This window comes from Macaca thibetana, chromosome 2, assembly GCF_024542745.1.
Source record: "Macaca thibetana thibetana isolate TM-01 chromosome 2, ASM2454274v1, whole genome shotgun sequence".
NCBI lineage: Eukaryota > Metazoa > Chordata > Mammalia > Primates > Cercopithecidae > Macaca > Macaca thibetana.
In genome coordinates this window covers 90518597-90540923 of record NC_065579.1, presented here as the reverse complement: position 1 = coordinate 90540923, position 22327 = coordinate 90518597, and the positions used below count along the sequence as shown (strand labels likewise).

The 22327-nt window shown below is 39.3% G+C and overlaps 1 protein-coding gene across 1 annotated transcript; it reads right to left on the bottom strand.

Annotated features, from left to right (window-relative positions):
* Nucleotides 1-3545: 3545 nt before the first annotated feature.
* On the bottom strand, nt 3546-21048 carry DNAJB11 (DnaJ heat shock protein family (Hsp40) member B11). Its single transcript, XM_050778334.1, has 10 exons — nt 20756-21048; nt 19473-19629; nt 13728-13825; nt 11862-11994; nt 7860-8002; nt 7290-7372; nt 6590-6647; nt 5385-5496; nt 4770-4929; nt 3546-4002 (listed from the first exon to the last, which is right to left on the bottom strand). The coding sequence occupies exons 1-10, from the start codon at nt 20821-20823 to the stop codon at nt 3938-3940; spliced, it is 1077 nt and encodes a 358-aa protein (XP_050634291.1). The 5' UTR covers nt 20824-21048; the 3' UTR covers nt 3546-3937.
* Between the last annotated feature and the right edge of the window lie 1279 nt (nt 21049-22327).

Below are 22327 nucleotides of genomic sequence, written 5' to 3'. Positions count from 1 at the left end.
ACTATTTTAGCGCCACCTTCACACAAACATCATGCATTGCAGATGGAAGGAAAATTTTAAAAAATCCTAAGCCTTCCAAACCTCAGTTGTGCAACATATATTATTAACTCATTCTTTATTGCCTGTCTGTCCCAAGAGAGGCATTCCAGTTGTAAATGTCAAATCAACCAACAACTCTATGAAACATGTACTATTATTGTCACCATTTTACAGAGGGAGAAATTAAGGCACAACTAGTAAATGGTAGAACTGGAATTTGAATCTGATCAGTGTGATTCTAGAGCATGTACATGATAACCACTATGGTATATAAAACCTCCCGTTTTGTTTCTATATCCTGTCAAAAAATGATGTTTTCAACATAAAAGGGTAGAGTGAACATCAGTAAGAGGAAATGGAAGCCCAAGAGGGAAGAGGTGACTGATTATAAGAAACACTTTCTTTGAAGGAAATCCTGTCTTCTGGACTGGAGACAATTCCAGAATACTGAGAAAATCACCTAAATGTGAAAGTGAAGATCCCTAGGGTCCAGTATGGGTCCACAAAGAGTAAGTCATATCAGATACACCTAATTTCCTAACAGGTAGTCGTCTAACTGGATTTCAACAAGGTCTCTCAGCATACCTGTGTGGACAAGATAAAGAAATACGGCAGATGCAAAATCAGTTATTTTTATGGAGGTTGATATGACTTTACCCTGATGTTCAGATGATTGTCAATCTGGAGCAGGCTTTCAGTGGCAAAATCTAACTAACAGTTGGCTTCAATTCTTTGGCTAGGGCTTTTATTAACTGTTTAGATGAAAATCTCATGTCTCAGTCAATACAGTGCACAGATAACATCAGGTGGAGAGGCTCATACTGAATGACTGATTTGGAAGATCCCAAAACATGGTAACAGACTGGACCACTGGGCCGACTGAGTTGGGGGGAGGTAACTGAATAGGAGTGAATATGAGGCCCTTTATCCCAAAATACTAGTCAACTTCTGTTGAGTGACCTGGCGCAGGCTGGGCGATACTCTTTAGAGCAGTGCAATCCACAGAAATATAATGTGAACTACATACGTAATTAATTAAAATTTCCTATTAGCCAAATTCTAAAAAGTGAAAAAAAAAAACCCTCAGGTGAATTTGAGTAATATATCTTGTTTTTAATATCTATTTTATTTCACCAATTATATTCAAAATACTATCATTTAAACATGTAATCAATATAAAATTGAGACATTTTACATTTTTTTTAAATACTAAGTCTTCAAAATCTAGTGTGTATTTTATGCTTCATAGCACCTCTGTTTGGATGAGCCACATTCCAAGTACTCAATTGCCACATGTGGCTACCAGATTGGACTATGCAGCTCTAGAGGGTTTTCACTGACATTCAGTGTGATGAGACTGCTCCCAAATTATGTCATTCTCAGGCTGGCTGCATTATTAGAGGAACTGTGCTTAAAGTTATACTACTCAGAAATATTTTATTTCTCTTAATGGAATAAGAGAGGGTCAGGGCTCTTTGACATCTAAAATCATGATGGAAGCTGTATAGGTGCCCACTGCCTGTGACCTGTGTCCAACCCTTCACTGTGAGTCCTGGGGCAATTTCAGTGACAAAAATACTAGAATTTAAAAAAGTGAACACTTACCAAATGGTGTCTTCTTCTCTTATTTTTCAGAGTCCTTGGATATCTTTTGTTCATGGTAAAGGTTGCTACTGGAGCCAATAGCAGCTTTTTTTCAAGGAATAGAATAAAATTATCTTTCCATTCCCATTTCTAGTAACACCTGATGGAACTTTTCAGACAGGTTTTAAGTTTCCATATCCTGTTCCCTTTTCAGTGATTTCTGAGCACTAACATCCGTCTAGGATTTGGCAATCCAGCACCTAACCAATAGTGAATGCAGATAAGGGGCAGAAGTATGCGTAAGTGAATAAATCTCTGAATAGCCCAAAAAGATGTTTAAGATGCATAAAAGACCAAGCACAAAAATATCACCCTTCATCGTCTCCATTTTGCAGAGAAAACTGAGGTTAACAGGTTTCCTCAGTGTCATAGCGGTTAAGTCTGATTCCAGGCCAAGCATCCTTTCAGTCTCATTATCCCTGGAATGGCTTTTTTCCTTGCAGAACTGAAGACACTATTATCTGTTCTTCCACATTAATTACCTAGCATCCTTCCTCTACAGTGTTTATTTTCCCTTCTTAAGAAAATCTATGGAACTTTAATATAAATCTTTCCAGAATACAATGTGCCTCAGATAAAGCACTTCAAGCTACCTGAAGTTGAGTCCAATAATGAAAGAATATTCTTAACTCATTAAATCATGACAATTTAGACAATAGATAAGAAGTGACAAAGCCCCATTAAAATTCTTCTTTGTAGGAAACACATTATCCCTATGGGGTCTTTCTCAACAAGACTAGTAGCTCTAGCTCTTAGTATCATGACTGACCCTTGCATATATCTTGGAAAAATGGGGATTAGTAAGTGCAAATAATGATCAAGACTTCGCCTGGGCTAAGATATATAAAGGAAATGATGATGACTCCTAAGAAATGCTCAACTAGAGGCAATTCAGTACATAATGAATCTTACAGGTACAAAAAGTCCACTAAATTTACGTACGTATTTATGTGGTTTCACTTGACGTTTTTTTGTTTTTTTAGGGACAGTCTTGCTCTGTCGCCCAGGCTGGAGTGCAGTGGCACGATCTTGGCTCACTGGAACCTCCACCTCCCAGGTTCAAGCAATTCTCCTGCATCAGCCTCCTGAGTAGCTGGGATTGCAGGCGCCCATCACCACATCTGGCTAATTTTTGTATTTTTAGTAGAGACAGGGTTTCACCATGTTGGCCAGGCTGATCTCGAACTCCTGATCTTGTGATCCACCCGCCTCAGCCTCCCAAAGTGCTGGGATTATAGGTGTAAGCCACCGCGCCTGGTGATTTCTAAGATATGTATAGCCAAAAGCAGGGATGCTGCTGGAACTATGCTGATGTCTAGAAGGCAGCTCTGCACACAATGAATTGAAATACTCACTAGCAGAGACCAAAAGCCCAAAGTACATGAGAAGTAGAGTGTGATGTGACTATACATATGAAAATGAGGGAGATGCAAAAGTCAAATGTACTCATCGCATAGCATCTGAATTGGGTGCCATAAGAAGAGCAAACATAATTTGCAACTCTAAATTCCTTTTCTGGAACCAGTGGTAGTCATTGTTCCTAAACAAACCAAAGGCTTTCTAACCATGAGGTCAACTGAAATCATATACATGAAAGGTGCTTCCTAAACAGTAAAGTGTCCATATCAGATTATTATTCCCAAATTAAATGAGAGAAAATATACTTCCTCAGGGACAATTAGATCTTTGTGTAACCTTCATTCATGGACCCCAATCAACCAGTTTCTTCCAAGCTCCTTTCTAGCAGATGCCGTGTATGTAATTAGGCATGGGGACTGGATCTATATCACTCTTTTGCATGCTTGTGCATCCATCTTGCTTGATGGAAGGACAACCCAAATAGCTCACAGAAGAAACAGGAGTCATGAAAAAAATAACAACAAAATGTATTTAAAAACAGACTTCTCCAGTTGGCATTTTGAATGAAATTGCTAACAACTCCAACCCTCTATGTGTGTTTCTTTTGTTCCTGGAGTCCTCTTGCAGCTTTAATTCTTGAAACTCAGGCGGCAGCACCAGACATTAAATCCCCAAAGGGAGAGGTATTAGTAAACCTTTTGCTGGTCATTCTTTTCTGAATGCAAATGGACAAATTCTTAAGCCCTCTTATTCATTTCATGATGATCATTAGACAAAAAAAATTAAGCCAAACTTGCATATTGAAAATAAAAACAAAAACACACACAAAAAAACCCTGTAGATAATAAATATCGCCGATTCACTTATTTTAAACAAAGTCCAATTTTATTCACTGTTAATATCCTTGCAGTCCATTGTATACCTTCTGCACTGACCCTTGTTTCAGTAGCTGTTTGATACCTGAAGAATGAATGAACAAATGACTCCATTAACAAAAAAATGTTACTTTCCTAGTGTTTAAAGAGCATATTTCAAGAAAAGGCTCATAAAAGGCCTTATGACAAACATGGATGTGAATTAAATAACTACCAATCTCCAACATAATCGCATGTAGGTAATCCCACACATGCACATATGTTTCCAGGATGATCCCTTGTCTCTTTTAGGCCCACATACCACATACATGTCCCACAAAGCTCTGCAAAATGAGGAATGAGAAGAGGCAATCAAAAGGGAAAGAAAACTCTTCAGTTAAGTCTCCCATTCCTTCTTCTGTATCCTCTTTTCAGTTTTTACCTCCTTCATTGCTCTCCTTTCTCTTACTATTTAGGACCCCGAGTGGGGCCCTCTTCTCAGCCAGTCATCCTAGACATGCAACCATAAGCTTCTAATCTTTCTATTGTCTACCTCATCTTCCCTTTTACAGAGTGGTCCAGCTCATTTGTTTTAAGGGATTCTGTTTCATTCCCACATACTCTATCACTCCCTAGGTTTCGAAGCACAGCTTACACAGACTTTTGTAACACAAAGATGTAGGATTTTTAACATATCGCCTTTACAAAGTAAGATGAGTTCATTCCTATGTTAGTGTTCTACTAGCATTAATGATTGATGTCTTGATGTCTCATGTCACTGGAGAGTTCTGCTTCTATTGCCACCCTTTTCTCATCACACACACACACACACACACACACACACACACACACACACACACTCATATGCCATACCTTCTCTTGCTTCCTCTGTTAACTGTTCTTTTGGAAAATCCACATCAAAAGTGATTATCAAAGAGCCCTTGATATTATTGTTGTCAAAGTTGGGGAGCCCTTCCCCTTTCTTCCATAGCTTCGCTCCTGGCCTGGTGATCTTATCCCGGGAAATATGTACCTAGGAAACAAAAGGGAACGCACTGCAGCAGGAGCGGTACATCTGAAGTACATCATACAGCTTCTAGTGAGCACTGGTACACAAAGCTAATGTCACAGCTCAGCAAAAAGAAAGAATGAAGGAGCAAAGGAAATATCATTAGGACAATGTCAGTCAAGAACAAAGGATTTTATTAAAGAAGAAAAATCAAACACAAAAACAAGTAAACAAAGAAAGGTTTTCATCAATAGAAACTATAAGGACAAGACTGTCAAAGGCTGTGCAATCCATTCTGAGTAGCTGAAAGGTCTGGCACTGTTATTGCAGGATGCTCAGCAGCAGAGTAAGTACAGACGAAGAATACGACTGAGAAAGGAGTCCTCTGGTTCTCAATGAGTGAAACAGCTGATACATCTCAAAACTACCCACATTAAAGGCTTCAAAAGGACGGAGAACAAGTAAATTGGTTTGTTTACCTTGTGACCATCCAAGTGAGTAATATCCATCTCAAAGCCAACCAGCGACTCAACTAATGAGATTGTCACATTTGTGTACAAATCATCTCCTCTCCTTTCAAATATTGGGTGCCTAAAAACAGAATAGGTAAACATCATTAATTTCCACTTTAAGTTCAAAGAGTTGTTAGAAAAATCTTGGAAAAAGGTGAACACCACTCTTTCAAACCATAAACATTTCTTAGACATACGTTTGTGTGTAGTATTAATCAAGAATATAAAGTTGTTTAAGTCTTATTAAATGCTACTGTTAAGGAACACACAATCAGCAAAAGCCAGAGTATAAGTAAAACTATAATCATTAGATTATGGAAAAGAGAGAAAGAAAGTTTCTGGGGAGATCATTTTCAGAAATGGGTCTACAGAAGTTTCCTGAGCTGGGCTCACAAGACTAAGTTGGCTGTAGAAATGCAGATAAAATGGGTGGAAGGAAGGGGAAATAGAGTGAGAAGGAATTCTGGCAAAGACAAGGAAGGTGTCAGGTTTATTCAGGAAACAACACACGTTCCAGTTTCTCTAAGAAGTGATGATAAAGACAAGGTAGGCAAAGAAGCTGGGGAAAACAACACTGAGATTAAAGAGTGCAGGAAGGAAAAGTCCCAGACAGTGGGCGGCCATTTCTCCCTATTCTGGTGGGAACTCTTGTTTTGATGACTCCTTATAGATGCAGAGATATTACTGGTTTCCAAAGCGGTAACAAGAGAGAAATACTAATCAAGAAAGCCGGAGTCCCAGGCAAAATTGTCTAAGCAGCACTTCATGCTGAAGAGAAGCTCACAAAAGAAAAGCTCTCTCTTCACAGAAGCTGCATATTACGTAGAAAGTTCTTTCTATGGCAAAGTCTCCTATTCTTGTATGGTGCCATAGTCCTTCAGCTAAAATCTCAGCTTTGACTCCCTATCTTGTTTGTTTCTCTTTTATAACTCCTTACTTATCAATTCTTTCCTTTCAACATCTTTTGCATTTGTAAGTCCTAAGTAAATAAATAACTGGGGCTCAATCCTAGGGCCCAACCCCAAGCTTTCAGCCTTGTAGAGGAGTTACAAATCATCGTTTAGGGTAATAAGGGTAAGAAACAGAGAAAAAAGTCTCTAACTGCTCTGGTGGCCACCCACACCTCTATAATCTGACTCATCTGAGAAGACCTCTAAAATTAGATAACTTACTTGACAACTTTGATTCGGAACCGTAAATCTCCAGGCTCCCCATCCACATGAGGCTCACCTAGTCAGAGCAGATTACAGCATATTGTAAATCATACGAGTTGAATACCACACATCTATTTGGCAACTGATAATTCTTTTTAATCCACTACTTTGGGCATTGATCTGTCAAATCTGTGGCGGCCGTGTCTCTGCCTGGTTCTATCAAGTTTCAGATTATTAGAAATCATTACCTTTGCCTCAGATACAGCAGTACATAACTTGACCCATTTCCTAAACCAAGAATGATTCACTGGTCTATTGAACCTAAGTCTCAAAGCTTTTTTTTTTTATTTTTAGAGTTTTAAACTTAAGTCTAAAGGTGAGGTCCTGAGAACATCTTATTAATGCCAACTAGAGTTACATATCTTCTTTCATTGCTGAGTTAAAATTCATTAAGGTCTGAACACCCTAAATTTTGAGGAAACTTAGGTTACCTCATAATAACTTTTGGCCATGACATTCAAAGGATAAACGGTAATGCTACTGCTTCAGGTAAACAAAAAGTTTTGTATATCCTAAAATTGGCTGAAGGGTATTGGAAATTATATATGCATTTACTATGTGAACATTAAGATGGAGCAAGGCAGGGATGAGAGGTATTCACAAACAAGCAGAGAGCAGAAAGTTATGACAATAAAAAAATCAAATATCAATATTTTACCTTCTCCAATAAAGGGGTACTCCATGCCGTCTCTCACCCCAGGCTCTATTTCTACTTCCAGCGTTCGTTCTTCATTCACTAGTCTGAGGTAAAGACAATTAAAAGAGGAGAAAAATAATGAAAATATAAACAAAACATCAGATATATATATAAAGTTTTATCTATTTTATCAGAGCTTTTTCTTGGAAGACTATAGTGTGCCTCTACTTGACAAAACTATCTGATAAATCTTTTACACCTTCTATATGCTAAAATCCAGGGTGAAGCTACTATACATTATATAAACATATAAGGCTGCTCTAATAGTACAAGAAGGAAGAAAATGAAGCATTAATACTTGTTGAAAATATATCAGAAATAAAGGGCACTGCTTGTTAGTTCAGAAACATAAAAGGAGATATTTATAAGAAATACTTCAGAAAAAAATGTACATTTTTTTGCTCTATCCTTTTGCAGAACATGGCAGTGGGGAGGGGACAGAAAAGGATCTAGTATGGACCATTAGCGTTTGACTAGATAAACGAAATTAACAAGTGTTTCTTGGTAGAACAAAGAAGGTGCTTCACTTACTTGACATTAGGGCATTCATCGCAGACCACCTCCTGGGTCATTTGGAAGCGCCCAGGGCCCAGCTGGGTGGTCCGCATCTCTTGCCGGCAATTGCACTTCCGTTTGCCAGGAGCCTGCCTTGCCACAGGTTTGTTTCTAACTACCTAGGAAGTGCATAAACAACATCAGCTTCTCTCTTGTGTAAAATAGGCTTTTGTTTCCTCAACTGATCAAGGCTCTGCACATATGCCTGGGCTGAAACTTCCCCTTCTCTGGCAATCTATCCCTCAGAGATCTAAAGTTGACAAAACTCTTTGAAGAGTACAAATCAGGCCCCAAACAGGAATGAAGCAAACACATACTTAAATGACTCAAATTCTAAAGCTGGAGAAGTAGAGACGGGAGTAAGAAAACAAGAGAACCGAAAAATAAAGTGTATGATATCAGCATTTCTAAGCCACAATTAAATGCTACTGAGTTAAAGTAGTTCATGTAATGATTATCTTTTAAGAAATCCAAGCTGTGTAAAGCATAACCCATGAGGAACAATCACCGCCTTCAAAACCTGGTATGTGGCTACCATCCAATCCTCTGATTAACCTAATGAAAATGTCTCCTTATTTCAGGAAACTCAATCTAGGACTATTTCTGGAGCTATCTCCATTCAGATACTTTAACACATAGGAAGAGAAACAATGACCATCTCTTTGTACTTGACTGCAATCAAACATTCTGGTCCCTCTAAGAATGTAAAATTGATATATATGCAGAAATGTATTCCTAGTTTTGCCTGTTTAATTAGTCAAACATCTAATCACAAGGTATGTGCTCATGCAGCAGAATGATGAATGCTTGGAGAAAAATCCCTTAAAGCCTACCAACACATGAAAGGCCCAGGTCAACAGAGTAAATATAGCAACAATAACAGTAATCAGAGCAAACACTTTATAGCACTTACTACATGCCAAGCAATGTGCCAAACACTTTTACATATTCATTTAATCCTCACAACTGTATGAGATGGGTACTGTTATTATCCCCATTTTACAGATGAGGTAACAGAAGTATAGAAAGGTTAAGTAACATGACCAAGGCCACATGACTAATACACGGCAGAGCCAGGATTCTAAACTAGGCAGTCTAGCTGCAAAGTCCATGCTTCTTAACTATTGTGCTATCCTATTTCTCAAGGTATTTTTTTTTCTTTAAAAAATAATTTATATACAGAAGGAGCAGGATTGAAAAAAAGGAAAAGAATTTAACATGGGGTTATTGAAACAGCAAAGCCACTTACAGCCTTTAGAATAGTCGGATTAAAAAAGAGTTTGTTCGGGAACACACTAACAGCAAAAAGTGATGTCTACTGTGTATTAGTGACAACTGCAGAACAGGCTTGGAAGGGAACATGGGCGCTAATTAGGCTCACCTCTTTCCTCCCATCTAAACAATCTCACTGGTTTATGAATATTTTTAATGCCCTTTTCTCCTGCAGCCTGAACAGTATTACAAGTCAGTTGCATCTTCTGTGATTTTCTACATCTCTTCTTTCAATTATTCAGAGAAGCAGCTACAACTAAGAAGAATACACTTCTTGTCAAAATGGCACATATGCACAGGCTACCGGCTGTCTCCTCCAGTAGCTTGGAAAAACTACAAGAAAACATGGATTCCAGGAAACAGTAACTACAACACAGAATATATGAGAAAATCCCACAGATAGAGGGCTGTTTTGAACTGTTTCCCCTGACTGCAGAGAACAAAAAGACTCCAGACAGCAAACAAAACAAAAAACACCCCAAGAAACCAAACAAAACACAGTTAAAACCAGTGGGCCAGGGCTCAGCCCACGATGCTCTACAGGGAAAGGTAGTTGCTGGTACCCATAAGGGAATATCAGCTCAAAGGCCAAGACAGCTAGATACCTGAGAAGGTCAATCATCTGCCCCACAAAAGACAACAAACTGAATAACACATATATTTTAAGCAATTGTACTTTGCCTAAAAAAAGATTAGACAGACCAAGAACTTAAAACAAGCATGATAATACTTAAGGAGGTAAGGCATTAGTAAAATGATATAGAGTAAGAAATAATGCAAGAATCAAGTAGAAATATTATGCATAAAAATATGAGTTGAAATTAAAACACAGCAGATGGGTTGTTACTAGAATGGATATAGCTGAAGACTGAAGTAGTAAGCTAGGAGATCAAAATGAGGTACCTCCCAGAAGGAAGCAGTGAAGGATAAAGAAACATAATTTATTTTTCATATTTAAAAGAAAATTAAGAGCAGACAGAAGTAGAAGTGATAAAAGAATTGTAAAAAATTATGAGACATATTTTCCAGAATTTAAAAAAGATGAATAACCTCATATTAAAAGATCCTAGAGTTTTAGCAGAAAATATAGGTGAAGAGCTTTCTTATTTAAAAATTTTTTTTCAGATATAAGTTTCAGTTATGTTGTCCAGGCTAGAGTACAGTGGCTATTCACAGATGCAATCATAGGACATGACAGCCTCAAATTCCTGGCCTCAAGCGATCCTCCCACCTCAGCCTCCTTAGTAGCTGAGATTACAAGTGTGCTCCACTGCACACAGCTGCTTTCTTATTTTAGAAAAAAGAATTTCTTTAACAAGACACAAAAACTAACCATTAAAGACTGACAGATTTGATCACATTAAAATTAATTAGTTCTGTTTGCTGAAAATTGAAATAAATCTTAAACATAATGAAAAGACAAGTTACAAACACATAGGCTATATTTGCATTACATACAGCCAACAAAGAATTAGCAGCAAGAGTGAAGTACTCTTAGAAATCAGTAAGAAAGAGGCAAAAGAATGAACAGGCATTTCACAAGAGAGGAAACAAATATGGCCAATAAACACAGGAAGAGATGCTGATCCTAATTGGTAACTTAAAAAAATGTAAAACAAGACCATAATGAGATAATATTTTATACCCATTTGATGGGCAAAAATTAAGAAGTCTAATAATTCCAAGTATTAGTGAGGCAGTGAATCTATAGGATCTCATAAATTGCACGTAGAAGCGTCAGGACAATCAATTTCAAAAACAGTACAGTATTAGCTTGTAAAAATGAACATTGGTTCATATTACCCAGCAATTCTACTCTCAAGCATATCCACCTAAGAGATATTCTTGTTTATCTGAACCTGGATATATGGATTAAAAAGTTCATAAAAGTACTGTTTGGAATTAAATAAAACTGGAAGAAACAAAAATGCCTATTAATAAATTATGGTCACAATATAGCAATAAGCAACACGGGTGAATCCTAGTAACATAATAGTGAGTGAAAATAACCAGTCTCAGGAAATAATGAATAAAATACCATTTCTATTTTTTTTTTTTTTTTTTTTTTTTTTTTTTTTGAGACGGAGTCTCGCTGTCGCCCAGGCTGGAGTGCAGTGGCGCGATCTCGGCTCACTGCAAGCTCCGCCTCCCGGGTTCTCGCCATTCTCCTGCCTCAGCCTCCCGAGTAGCTGGGACTACAGGCGCCCACAATAATTTTTTGTATTTTTAGTAGAGACGGGGTTTCACTGTGGTCTCGATCTCCTGACCTTGTGATCCGCCCGCCTCGGCCTCCCAAAATTACAGGCGTGAGCCAAAAATACCATTTCTAAAAAATCAAAAACAATATAATAAACAATACATTATTCAGGTATTCATATATACATGATAAAATAAGAATGGCAAAAGAAAAATAAAGACATAATTCAATACAGTAGTTACCTCTGAATGGAGGCAGGGTAATGGAACAGAGAAGTAGCATGTAGGCAGATTAAGTCATGGTAATATTTTACTTAGTTCTTAGGCTGGGTGATAAAACAATGACATCACTGTATCATGAACCAAGGATTATAATTAATTCAATTTTGTGCATTTGATCACTCCCTCTTACCCTCAAAAAGACAGAGAAGGTACATATAAGCCTCTTATTCTTAGTCAAAAGTACAAGTTCTGGGAGTCAATATGAACAGCTATATTGTTTGAACTTACTTCCACAAAATTTCCTGCATATACTTCTTCCAAAGTGACTTCTAGATCTACAATAATATCACTTCCTCTTGGAATATTTCTGTCTTGCTGACGAGGGGTTCCTCCAAACATGAAACCAAAATCCCCAAAGAAGCTAAAGGTAAGTGCAAAATCATCAGGAAAAAAAAATCAAGACTCCATGTTTCACAATTAACTCATTTTCTTTACATTGATAAACTATTGTTTCTACCAATGCATTGTGCAAAACTACAAGGTATTTTTTAATACAATGGAGTCATACATCATACATCATTTTAAATTTATATACTATCAACCATATTGTAACTATATGGTCCCTTACTACAAAAAAATTCACTTTTTAATACAATATAGCCCATACATATAGTACAGTACATACACACACAGTATGCCAATGAATTCAATGTTGGACCCAACCAATGAAATAATAATCTTTCAATATTGGGAAAAATCTGAAGATGGTGGACTTATTGAGAAAGAGTACAGTATACACAAACTTGTGTAATGCTAAACTTAATGGTTAGTTTAAGAAATTTTTATCAGTAATTTTAATATATGTAGTGTTCCCTTTACATGCTTTTTAGAAGTGAACTTGTTGAAAGAAGCTACTGTTCTGCACAAAAATCTTGAGTATGTAATTAAATAAGCTAAAAAAGCACCAGCCTTAGTAAAATCCTAGTGCTTAAGGAGAAGGAAGTTCTAGCCTCTATAAGACCCAAACTAATTTTTGTAAGTCACAAAAGAGTAACTTGAGATCAACAAAGAAGGTGACCTTCAATCCTACAGGTGGTTTAATCTAATGTTAATTTTTGGTGTTATTAAGAAGCCTCAGATATTAGCACAGCAATGATGATAACTATATAACTCCCTCTCCCACCAACCAACTCAGGTGAATGAATTCCCTGAATCTTAAATAAAGGCAAGGAGAGAGAACAGCGTGGGGGCTGGGGAAGCTTTTTCTCTTTCTGGTATCTCCTAGGGATCACTTCAGACAGCCCAATTGATCGTGGGGGGAGAAAAGATGTCCTAATCATGTTACTCACACATCTTTACAGGCCCTAAACATCTACTCCCCCACCCCAGGCCCTCCAGCCAAGCACTAAATGGTGGTAACTACTGTATGCAACAGCGATTCTTACTTCTTTTGGGGAAGGGTTCACAGAACCCTTTGAGAATCTGAAGAAAACAATGAACTCTCCCCATAAAAATGCAGATTCAAACATCTTTTTGTTTATAATTTCAGACCTGAAACCCCAGATTAAGGTCTCTTAGTATATGTAATAATCAGGGAATGTGGAAATTCAAATGCTCAATAAAGAGAGGTTCAAAGAGTGAGGAGGAAAGGTGTTTATTATTCCAACCACCCAGCACTCCCAGAAAGCAAGAGATAAAGGTCCTCTACCATAATTCCTTCCCCTAATGCTGGTTATTATAATCACCCTCACTTGTTGATAGGATGAGAGAGAGAGGCAGTTCTGGGTACGGGAGTAGGAATTTTTCTATCTCTGCTAACAATAATTTTGCTCATTAAGTGGTTTGCAGATTCCAAGATAGCAAGTAGGCAAGGATGAACTGGTTTCCAACACAGGTCCCCACCGCGAATTCTCAGCATTGATTTAACTGATATGGTTGGCTAGATGGAATGTCTTTTCAATGCCATCCATCTTTCCTGAAGGTTTGTGAAAATAGAAGACTATCTTCCCACAGGGAGGACAATAATTGATCTTTGGATCAGCTAACTTGTACTGTTCATCGAAAGCTTCTGAACTAGGGAATGAGAGGAATTCTTTAATCGCTAAGTGACCCTCTCTCAGACACTAACACATTGCAGATGGGTGAATTACTCACTGTGAAAAAATGTCTCCATGGGAGCTCTGATGGCCATCCTTTAATCCTTCTTCACCATAAGTATCGTACTGTTTCCGTTTCTCACTATCTGACAGAACCTGGGGATAAAAACCAGTGGAGAAAAAGATCACAAGCTGGTAATATCCAGTTAAGGCACAGTCATATTTATGTTTGTTTTTACTTTGACAATGGGTCTAAAATTCTAACAGAATGTAGTTTCCATTATGTACTGTATTAAGGCATATTTACAAAGTTATTTTCTCTAAGACTAAATTCTTTGATGCATTGTTCATTCCACATTGCTCAATTCATGTTTTTAAGTTAAAGTTGTCAAAACTCGCCCAGTCACTAAAAAATAATACCTGAGATTAGTAATGCAGCTGTGAAGGTCAGAGTGGTAACAGGAAAGAGGTAAGATGGATTCCTCAGGTTTACTTCCCATGCAGTTTGACTCTGGTGCTTATGCTGTTAACTACTATACTGCCTTCAAAACAACTTGGCCCCGCAGGTCTACAACACCCCCTACCCAACACACACACACACACACACACACCCCCACACCCACACCCACACACAGAATTTCTGTCCCATAGGATCCCTGAGGTGTTGAAAGAAAGGACTCCAACAGCTCTTGGGTTCACCTGGGTATAACTCACTGTTTCAGTTCCAGTGCTTCAAAACAACTTGGCCCCACAGGTCTACAACACTCCCTACCCAACACACGCACACGCGCACACACACACACACACACAGATGCACGTATTAGGAGATTGTCAAGTCAAGGAAATCAAATGACAGGCCCTCCAGAGAGGTCTATACTGATATCTTTTCCTCCTCCTTTTTTCATTTTTTGGTGTATGTAGAAATCCATTTGTGGAAGAATGCTGCCCGCCTTTTATACATATATATGTATAAAATAAGAATGGCAAAAGAACAATAAAGACATAATTCAATACAGTAGTTACCTGTGAAGGGAGGCAGGGTAATGGAACAGGGAAGTGGCATATACGCAGATTAAGTCATGGTAATGTTTTACTTAGTTCTTAAGCTGGGTGATAAAACAATGACATCAGTGTATCATGAACCAAGGATTATAATTAATTCAATTTTGTGCATTTGATCACTCCCTCTTACCCTCAAAAAGACAGAGAAGGTACATATAAACCTCTTATTCTTAGTCAAAAGTACAAGTTCTGGGAGTATATGTAGATACGTAGAATGAAGCAAACACACACTTAAATGACTCAAATTCTAAAGCTGGAGAAGTAGAGACAGGAGTAAGAAAACAAGAGAACCGAAAAATAAAGTGTATGATATCAGCATTTCTAAGCCACAATTAAATGCTACTGAGTTAAAGTAGTTCATATAATGATTATCTTTTAAGAAATCTGAGCTGTATAAAGCATAACCCCTGAGGAACAATCACTGCCTTCAAAACCTGGTATGTGGCTACCATCCAATCCTCTGATTAACCTAATGAAAATGTCTCCTTATTTCAGAAAACTCAATCCAGGATTATTTCTGGAGCTATCTGCTCTTAATTTTCTTTTAAATATAAAAAATAAATTATGTTTCTTTATCCTTCACTGCTTCCTTCTGGGAGGTACCTCATTTTGATCTCCTAGCTTACTACTTCAGTCTTCAGCTATATCCATTCTAGTAACAACCCATCTGCTGTGTTTTAATTTCAACTCATATTTTTATGCATAATATTTCTACTTGAAATATTGCATTATTTCAAGTAGAAATATTGCATTATTGCATTATTGCATTATTTCTTACTCTATATCATTTTACTAATGCCTTACCTCCTTAAGTATTATCATGCTTGTTTTAAGTTCTTGGTCTGTCTAATCTTTTTTTAGGCAAAGTACAATTGCTTAAAATATATGTGTTATTCAGTTTGTTGTCTTTTGCGGGGCAGATGATTGACCTTCTCAGGTATCTAGCTGTCTTGGCCTTTGAGCTGATATTCCCTTATGGGTACCAGCAACTACCTTTCCCTGTAGAGCATCGTGGGCTGAGCCCTGGCCCACTGGTTTTAACTGTGTTTTGTTTGGTTTCTTGGGGTGTTTTTTGTTTTGTTTGCTGTCTGGAGTCTTTTTGTTCTCTGCAGTCAGGGGAAACAGTTCAAAACAGCCCTCTATCTGTGGGATTTTCTCTGGGAGTATATGAAGTATATGTATATGTGTATATCTATATATATACACACACACACACATATATATACATGTTTAAGTTTGTAATGTCCTGAGTTTGAAATGCAGAGAAAGTAATAAGTGAAAATACTCTATGAAGGTTATTTAAGGTCAATTTCATTGCTTGAAATAATTCTTGAAGTTTTAAGTTTCAGTGAATTACATACACAATCATGACTATATGCTTCCTCTCTGTATAATATTAAAGAATGTAACAACAAAATAAGCTTCCATCCTTTTCGAAATTTGTCTTCAACATGCAAAAATTCTCTTTTATTTAGAGCAATCTGATATATATGCACATATATACTTGTGAAAATTAAATGGCTTTAAAATCTTCCTTTGATATTTATAAACTCCTACTTAGACAAGAGGCTGAAGGAGAGAGTTATTTCAAAACCATACTCACGGTGGCCCAGAAAAAGAGAGGTTCAAAGTAGATGGGGCTTGTTGACTTAAAAGAAAGGCATATTCACACAGTTTTGGCTTAGGGCCCAAATGAAGTGTTAGGAGTCATGGCAAAAAATGTATTAACATTTAAGATATCCTTGAAAGGATAAATAGAAATTGAATATACAAGAGAGTGAACATTCTTAAAAGCGAAGGCCAATGGGTTATTCCAGAAGTGACCACAGTACTTGATTAAAGCCACTATGATAGAAAAAGGGAGAGGAAAGAATGTTTTCACAAATATCTTTAGAAAATAGGTATTTTGGGGAAGCAGAAATGGGCACAGCTAACTTAAAAAAAAAAACAAACCCTTATTATTATCTGGATCTCCAATATTTTCACTTTTAGTCTACTTCTCTGATCTGATCTTGGAAAAGAAATGAATCCTGCATTTGAGACTATAAAAGACACCATTTCAAAACCCCCAAAGACTAGTTTTAAGTCAGTTTCTTTTTAGACATCAGAGGCTTCTGTAATAACCCCGTAAAAACTACTCATGAAGTCATTTATTATCATTCACTTCCTCCTCACTTTTCTTCCACCAAGGAATGCAATTTTATTCCATGGTCTTGGAAACTATTTTAAAAGAAAAAAGGTTTTTAGTTGATTGGCCAACCAATACACAGATTCTCAAGTAATTAAAATGCCAGCAGTAATCTTAGCTCTGTAGAGAAAACAAATTTGTATTCACAAAAGATTCTTCCTAACTGTACTCGGATTCTAATTTGCGAACACTAATTTACCTAAGACTAAAGGCAATCAAGCTTGAATGATAAAAAGAAAAAAGAAATTTAAACTAGTGGCTAAAAGGGTTGTTATAGTTAAATAAGCCATAATTTCATGATTGGCCTTTGTATAGTCTGCCTAGGTCATGGATAAAGAACATGAAGATTCTTTAGAGAGCATGGTAAATTCAGCTTCCCTAGAAAATGTTTTTGAGTATTGGGTTCCTAGCAAACAAGGGGAATATTCATGGAAAATACAGTACAAAATATGGAATCCATATTATCAACAAGAAACAAAATATTACATATAATTTAGGACAGGCCATCAGACTTCTGAAGTTTATTTATGTGCCTCCGGTTAAGAATTTCTGTCCCTTGGCCAGGCACGGTGGTTCATGCCTATAATACCAGCACTCTGGGAGGCTGAGGCAGTCGGATCAGGAGGTCAGGAGATCGAGACCATCCTGGCTAACACGGTGAAACCCTGTCTCTACTAAAAATACAAAAAATTAGGCGGGTGTGGTGGTGCATGCCTGTAGTCCCAGCTACTCGGGAGGCTGAGGCAGGAGAATGGCGTAAATCCCAGGAGGCAGAGCTTGCAGTGAACGGAGATTGTGCCACTGCAGTCCAGCCTGGCAGACAGAGCGAGACTATGTCTTTAAAAAAAAAAAAAAAAAAAAAAAGAGAGAGAGAGAATTTCTGTCCCATAGAATCCCTGAAGGTATTGAAAGAAAAAGGACCCCAACAACTCTTGGGTTCACCTGGGTATAACTCACTGTTTCAGTTCCATTGTTTCTTTTTTTTTTTTTTTTTTTTGAGACAGAGTCTCGCTCTGTCGCCCAGGCTGGAGTGCAGTGGCCGGATCTCAGCTCACTGCAAGCTCCGCCTCCCGGGTTTACGCCATTCTCCTGCCTCAGCCTCCCGAGTAGCTGGGACTGCAGGCGCCCGCCACCTCGCCCGGCTAGTTTTTTGTATTTTTTAGTAGAGACGGGGTTTCACGGGGTTAGCCAGGATGGTCTCGATCTCCTGACCTCGTGATCCGCCCGTCTCGGCCTCCCAAAGTGCTGGGATTACAGGCTTGAGCCACCGCGCCCGGCCTCCATTGTTTCTTTAATCTAAGAGATCTTGGGATTCCTTCCTTTCAAGGTTTATGTCTTCCTAAAATACTTTTCAATTTGTTTTTAGCCTTCTCAATATATAAGAATTTAAACTTAAATTCGGGAGTTTTAGCTCTATGACTTTTAGTTCAACTAATTTTTTTCTGTGTCCATTTAGAAAATGAGAATAAAAATATGCCTAGCTCTAATGTATTTCCTGGTGTCCTAGTGAAGGTTAAATGAGATGATACAAATGGAGAGTGTTTTGGTCCCCAGATTAGAGGTTGGAAAATCAAATTAAAACTGTGCTTTGTTTGATCTACGTAAAAAAGAAATTTAACTGAATTAGTTACCAACATTTTTACAAGCAGAACTTATATAAAAGTCTAGATTTTCAACTTTTCTGGAAAAATTAAATCATCTAGGAACATACTGTTTGCATTACTATGACAAAAACTGGCTAGGGTTGAGGTAACAGCTGCTCCCTTGAAATGGGGCCAGAAGGCTTCAATTTGTCAAAGCCCTCAACAATCCTTATTGCTTCCCAACATGGAGGCAGAATATCTGCTGTCATGTTTTAATTTATACCTGCCCTGCATGTTATTTGTCTAGTTCATATGAACATGTAGGTTTGCAACTCTCATGAAGGCTTTCTTTTTATTTTTGGTCTAGCTCCCAAACTGACTGACTGACAGACCAATCAGTTGATCTACTTATTAATCTACCAATCTTTCATTTATTCTTTTGCAGCATTATTCTCCTTCTTAAAATAAATATTAATATCAAAAGGCAGAAAATGGTATCTACTAACATGAATGTAATATCTAGTACAATACAGTATCAAGTACTACTTTTACTTTCATCTACCATCTACTTTTAAATAAAAGTGACCTGGGCTGGGCGTGGTAGCCCACACCTGTAATCCCAACACTTTGAGAGGCCGAGGCGGGCGGGTCACTTGAGGTCAGGAGTTCGAGACCAGCCTGGCCAACATGGTGAAACCCTGTCTCTACTAAAAATACAAAAATTAACCAGGCATGGTGACATGCACTTGTAATCCCAGCTACTCGGGAGGCTGAGGTGGGAGAAGTGCTTGAACCGGGAGGCGGAGGTTGCAGTGAGCAGAGATTGCACCACTGCACTCCAGCCTAGGCAATAAAGTGAGACTCAGTCTCTAAATAAATATATGTGAGCTGAAAAGAGTATTTCTCTGTATTGTATATTTTTTCTAGAGCTACAGATTTTATTTGTTCTTTATCACTTTTCCTGACTCACCTCATAAGCAGCACCCAGATCCTGGAATTTCTCCTGGGCTTGTGGATCATCAGGGTTCCGGTCGGGATGAAGCTGCAGGGCTAGTTTCCTATAGGCCTTTTTAATATCCTTTATAGAGGCACTTCGAGGCACCCCCAAGATCTTATAGAAGTCTCGTCTGGGAAGTAGAGGGAGAGAATACTTCATCAGAGTTACATGTTACATTTTTAAAAGTAAAAGATTTATTTTTCCTCTACATTTAGGTTTGTATCTGAGCAAAGAGGTACGAAAGTGAACGTTTATGTGACACATATACACACAAAGAATGACTAAAAAGAGAACACCAGAATTTGTAATGAATCTTACATATTGAAGTAATCACAGTAAGAAGCTACATACTTCTTTTTAGATTATTCAAAACATCTGTGGCATCTTCTTTCAGAACCACCTTCAGTCAAGAAAACCACTTCCTTATTTTATGGTCTCATGTTATCTTTAGGCAATAACCATATAATCAAATTAACTCTTCCCCCCTTTCTCTACATTTGCTCCAAATGATTTTGACTTTTCTAAAAGTCAAATAACACTCTCAAGGGATGATTTTCCTTATTTAAAAAGATTATGCCACATAAATGTCCTAACAGTAGCATTGCCAGAATGTTAAAGACGAAGCAACTTAAGACAATAAATAGCTCAAGAAGCTGGGAAGCACAAGGGCTCTCCAAAGGGTCTTCTTGTTCCCCTCCCCATCCAATTTCCTTCAGTCCCAACTCGGCCTGGCATCATCCGCCCACTTTAATGTCAGCCCCCCAATGGCTCTTCGCAGGCTTGGCATAGAGCATCGTCCGCTTCTCCAGCTCAGCGGGGCACAGCAACCCACCTCTTTGATCAAACAAACGTCCATCCCCCCAACCTCAGCCTAGCACTGTCACTACCTTTCCTTACAGTCAGGCATTCCTCTTTCTTCCCCCAGCTCTACGTGACAGTGCTCCAGCTCACAACCACCTTCTTTCCCTCATCCCCCAAATGCCGTTGGCAATGCATCCAACTCCCACTCCTCCGGGCAAATCTAGCTCTACCAAAGACTTTCTCTGGACCTAACGCCTTCTCACTGGTGTCACCTACGGTTCGCTTCTCACCCCACTAGTCTGGCCCATACTACCCCTTCCTCCGCCACCCCGCCAACCCACAGCGATGCCCCTCTCCACTCCCTCAGTCTGGCAATACCACTTCCCCCACCCCCTCCCACCCCCTAGCAAAGGCTGACCCCCGGGCCCCGCTGTCTGCGAGTGTCTATTCCTCACCCGGCAATCACGGCCCCGATGAGGTACAGTAGCAACAGGCAAAAGGTGCTCAGGTTCTGCGGAGCCATGGTTCCTCTGTCCCGGGTCTTGTCCCACACACTCCTCACAGCCTCCTCCGCCGCCGCGTCGGCTCGCCAGCCCACCCAGCCCTGTGAGGCGCCTCACACCGGGGGGCGGGGGGGTCTCCTCCTTGGTCCGCAGAGACAGCTAGCTAGCCCCCTCCTCTTCCAGTCCACTTCCCGGGAGTCCCAAGTCCCGGTGAGAGAAGACCCCGGTAAGCGAGAGCCAATCGTTGCCCGGGACATCACACGCGGCCGGCGCCTGAAAGCCAATCAGCGCAGTACACTTCACCTCCGAGGCGGCACGGGTAGCCAGTTAGGCTTCAGAACTGCAGTCGCAGATCTTGACCAATTAGAAGATGAGACGTCAGAGGGTCGCGCCGCTGCAGGAACCCGCTCTGCCCGAGCTACCCCGAGTCGTAGAAAATTACGTAATGGTAAGGGGCTGGTCCGAGTAAGGGCACCTGAGGTACGCGAAATCCTCCCCGACTCACCCACTTCCTCGAACTTTCCACCAATCAGGAGGCTCCTCCCCAGCACCAACCAATTGTGGGAGAGAAGTTTTCTCTGTGTTTCAAGTCTGGAATTTCATTCATACCCAGCTACGCGCCGAATGCGGGAGCAGAATGAGGGAACAGCGGCAGAATGAGCGGGGACAGTTATTCCCCAACTGTACATCGGACGCATTGCTTAGGACTCTTATTTTACGTTCTCCAAGCAACTCCATAAGTCTCGGAAAGGCGACAGTGATGATTGACCGACTTAAGTGCGGATTCGGCTTGCACCGCTTCTCAGTGGTGAGACTCCTTACTCCTTCCCTCCTCCCAAGTCTGAGCCTAAGTTTCTTTATCAACAAAACTAAGGCAAAGCACTTATTGGCAGTTCTGTGAATTTTAACAGGGAAAAAAAATCTGTAAATCGTCTGGCGTATAGTAAGCAGGCAATGAATAAAAACCATTATTACTGTTCGAGCATAAGTCTTTGATTCCCCGTCTTCCCCCCCGATTTTGCTCATCACAGTTACACAACACCTAGTTGATCAGGACAAAGCTCTAGGTGTTTTTACTCCTTTCATATATAAGCTATCCAAATCTTTACCTCTGAACTATACTTGAATCTGTTCACTACATCTCCATTACTAAGTCTCTGGATCACAGTGTATCTCTCACCTGGCCAGGGCCTCCTAACTGGCCTCCTTGTCTCCACTCTTAATATCTTCCTTAATACCTTCATATATGTTGCTCATCCCTGTCCCTCACTCCTTTTTTTTTTTTTTTTTTTTTTTTTAAGGGCCGGGCGCGGTGGCTCACGCCTGTAATCCCAGCACTTTGGGAGGCCGAGATGGACGGATCACCTGAGGTCAGGAGCTTGAGACCAGCCTGGCCAACATGGTGAAACCCCGTCTCTACTAAAACTACAAAAATTAGCAGGGTGTGGTGGCGAGCGCCTGTAATCCCAGCTACTTGGGAGGCTGAGGCAGGAGAATTGCTTGAACCTGGGAGGTGGAGGTTGC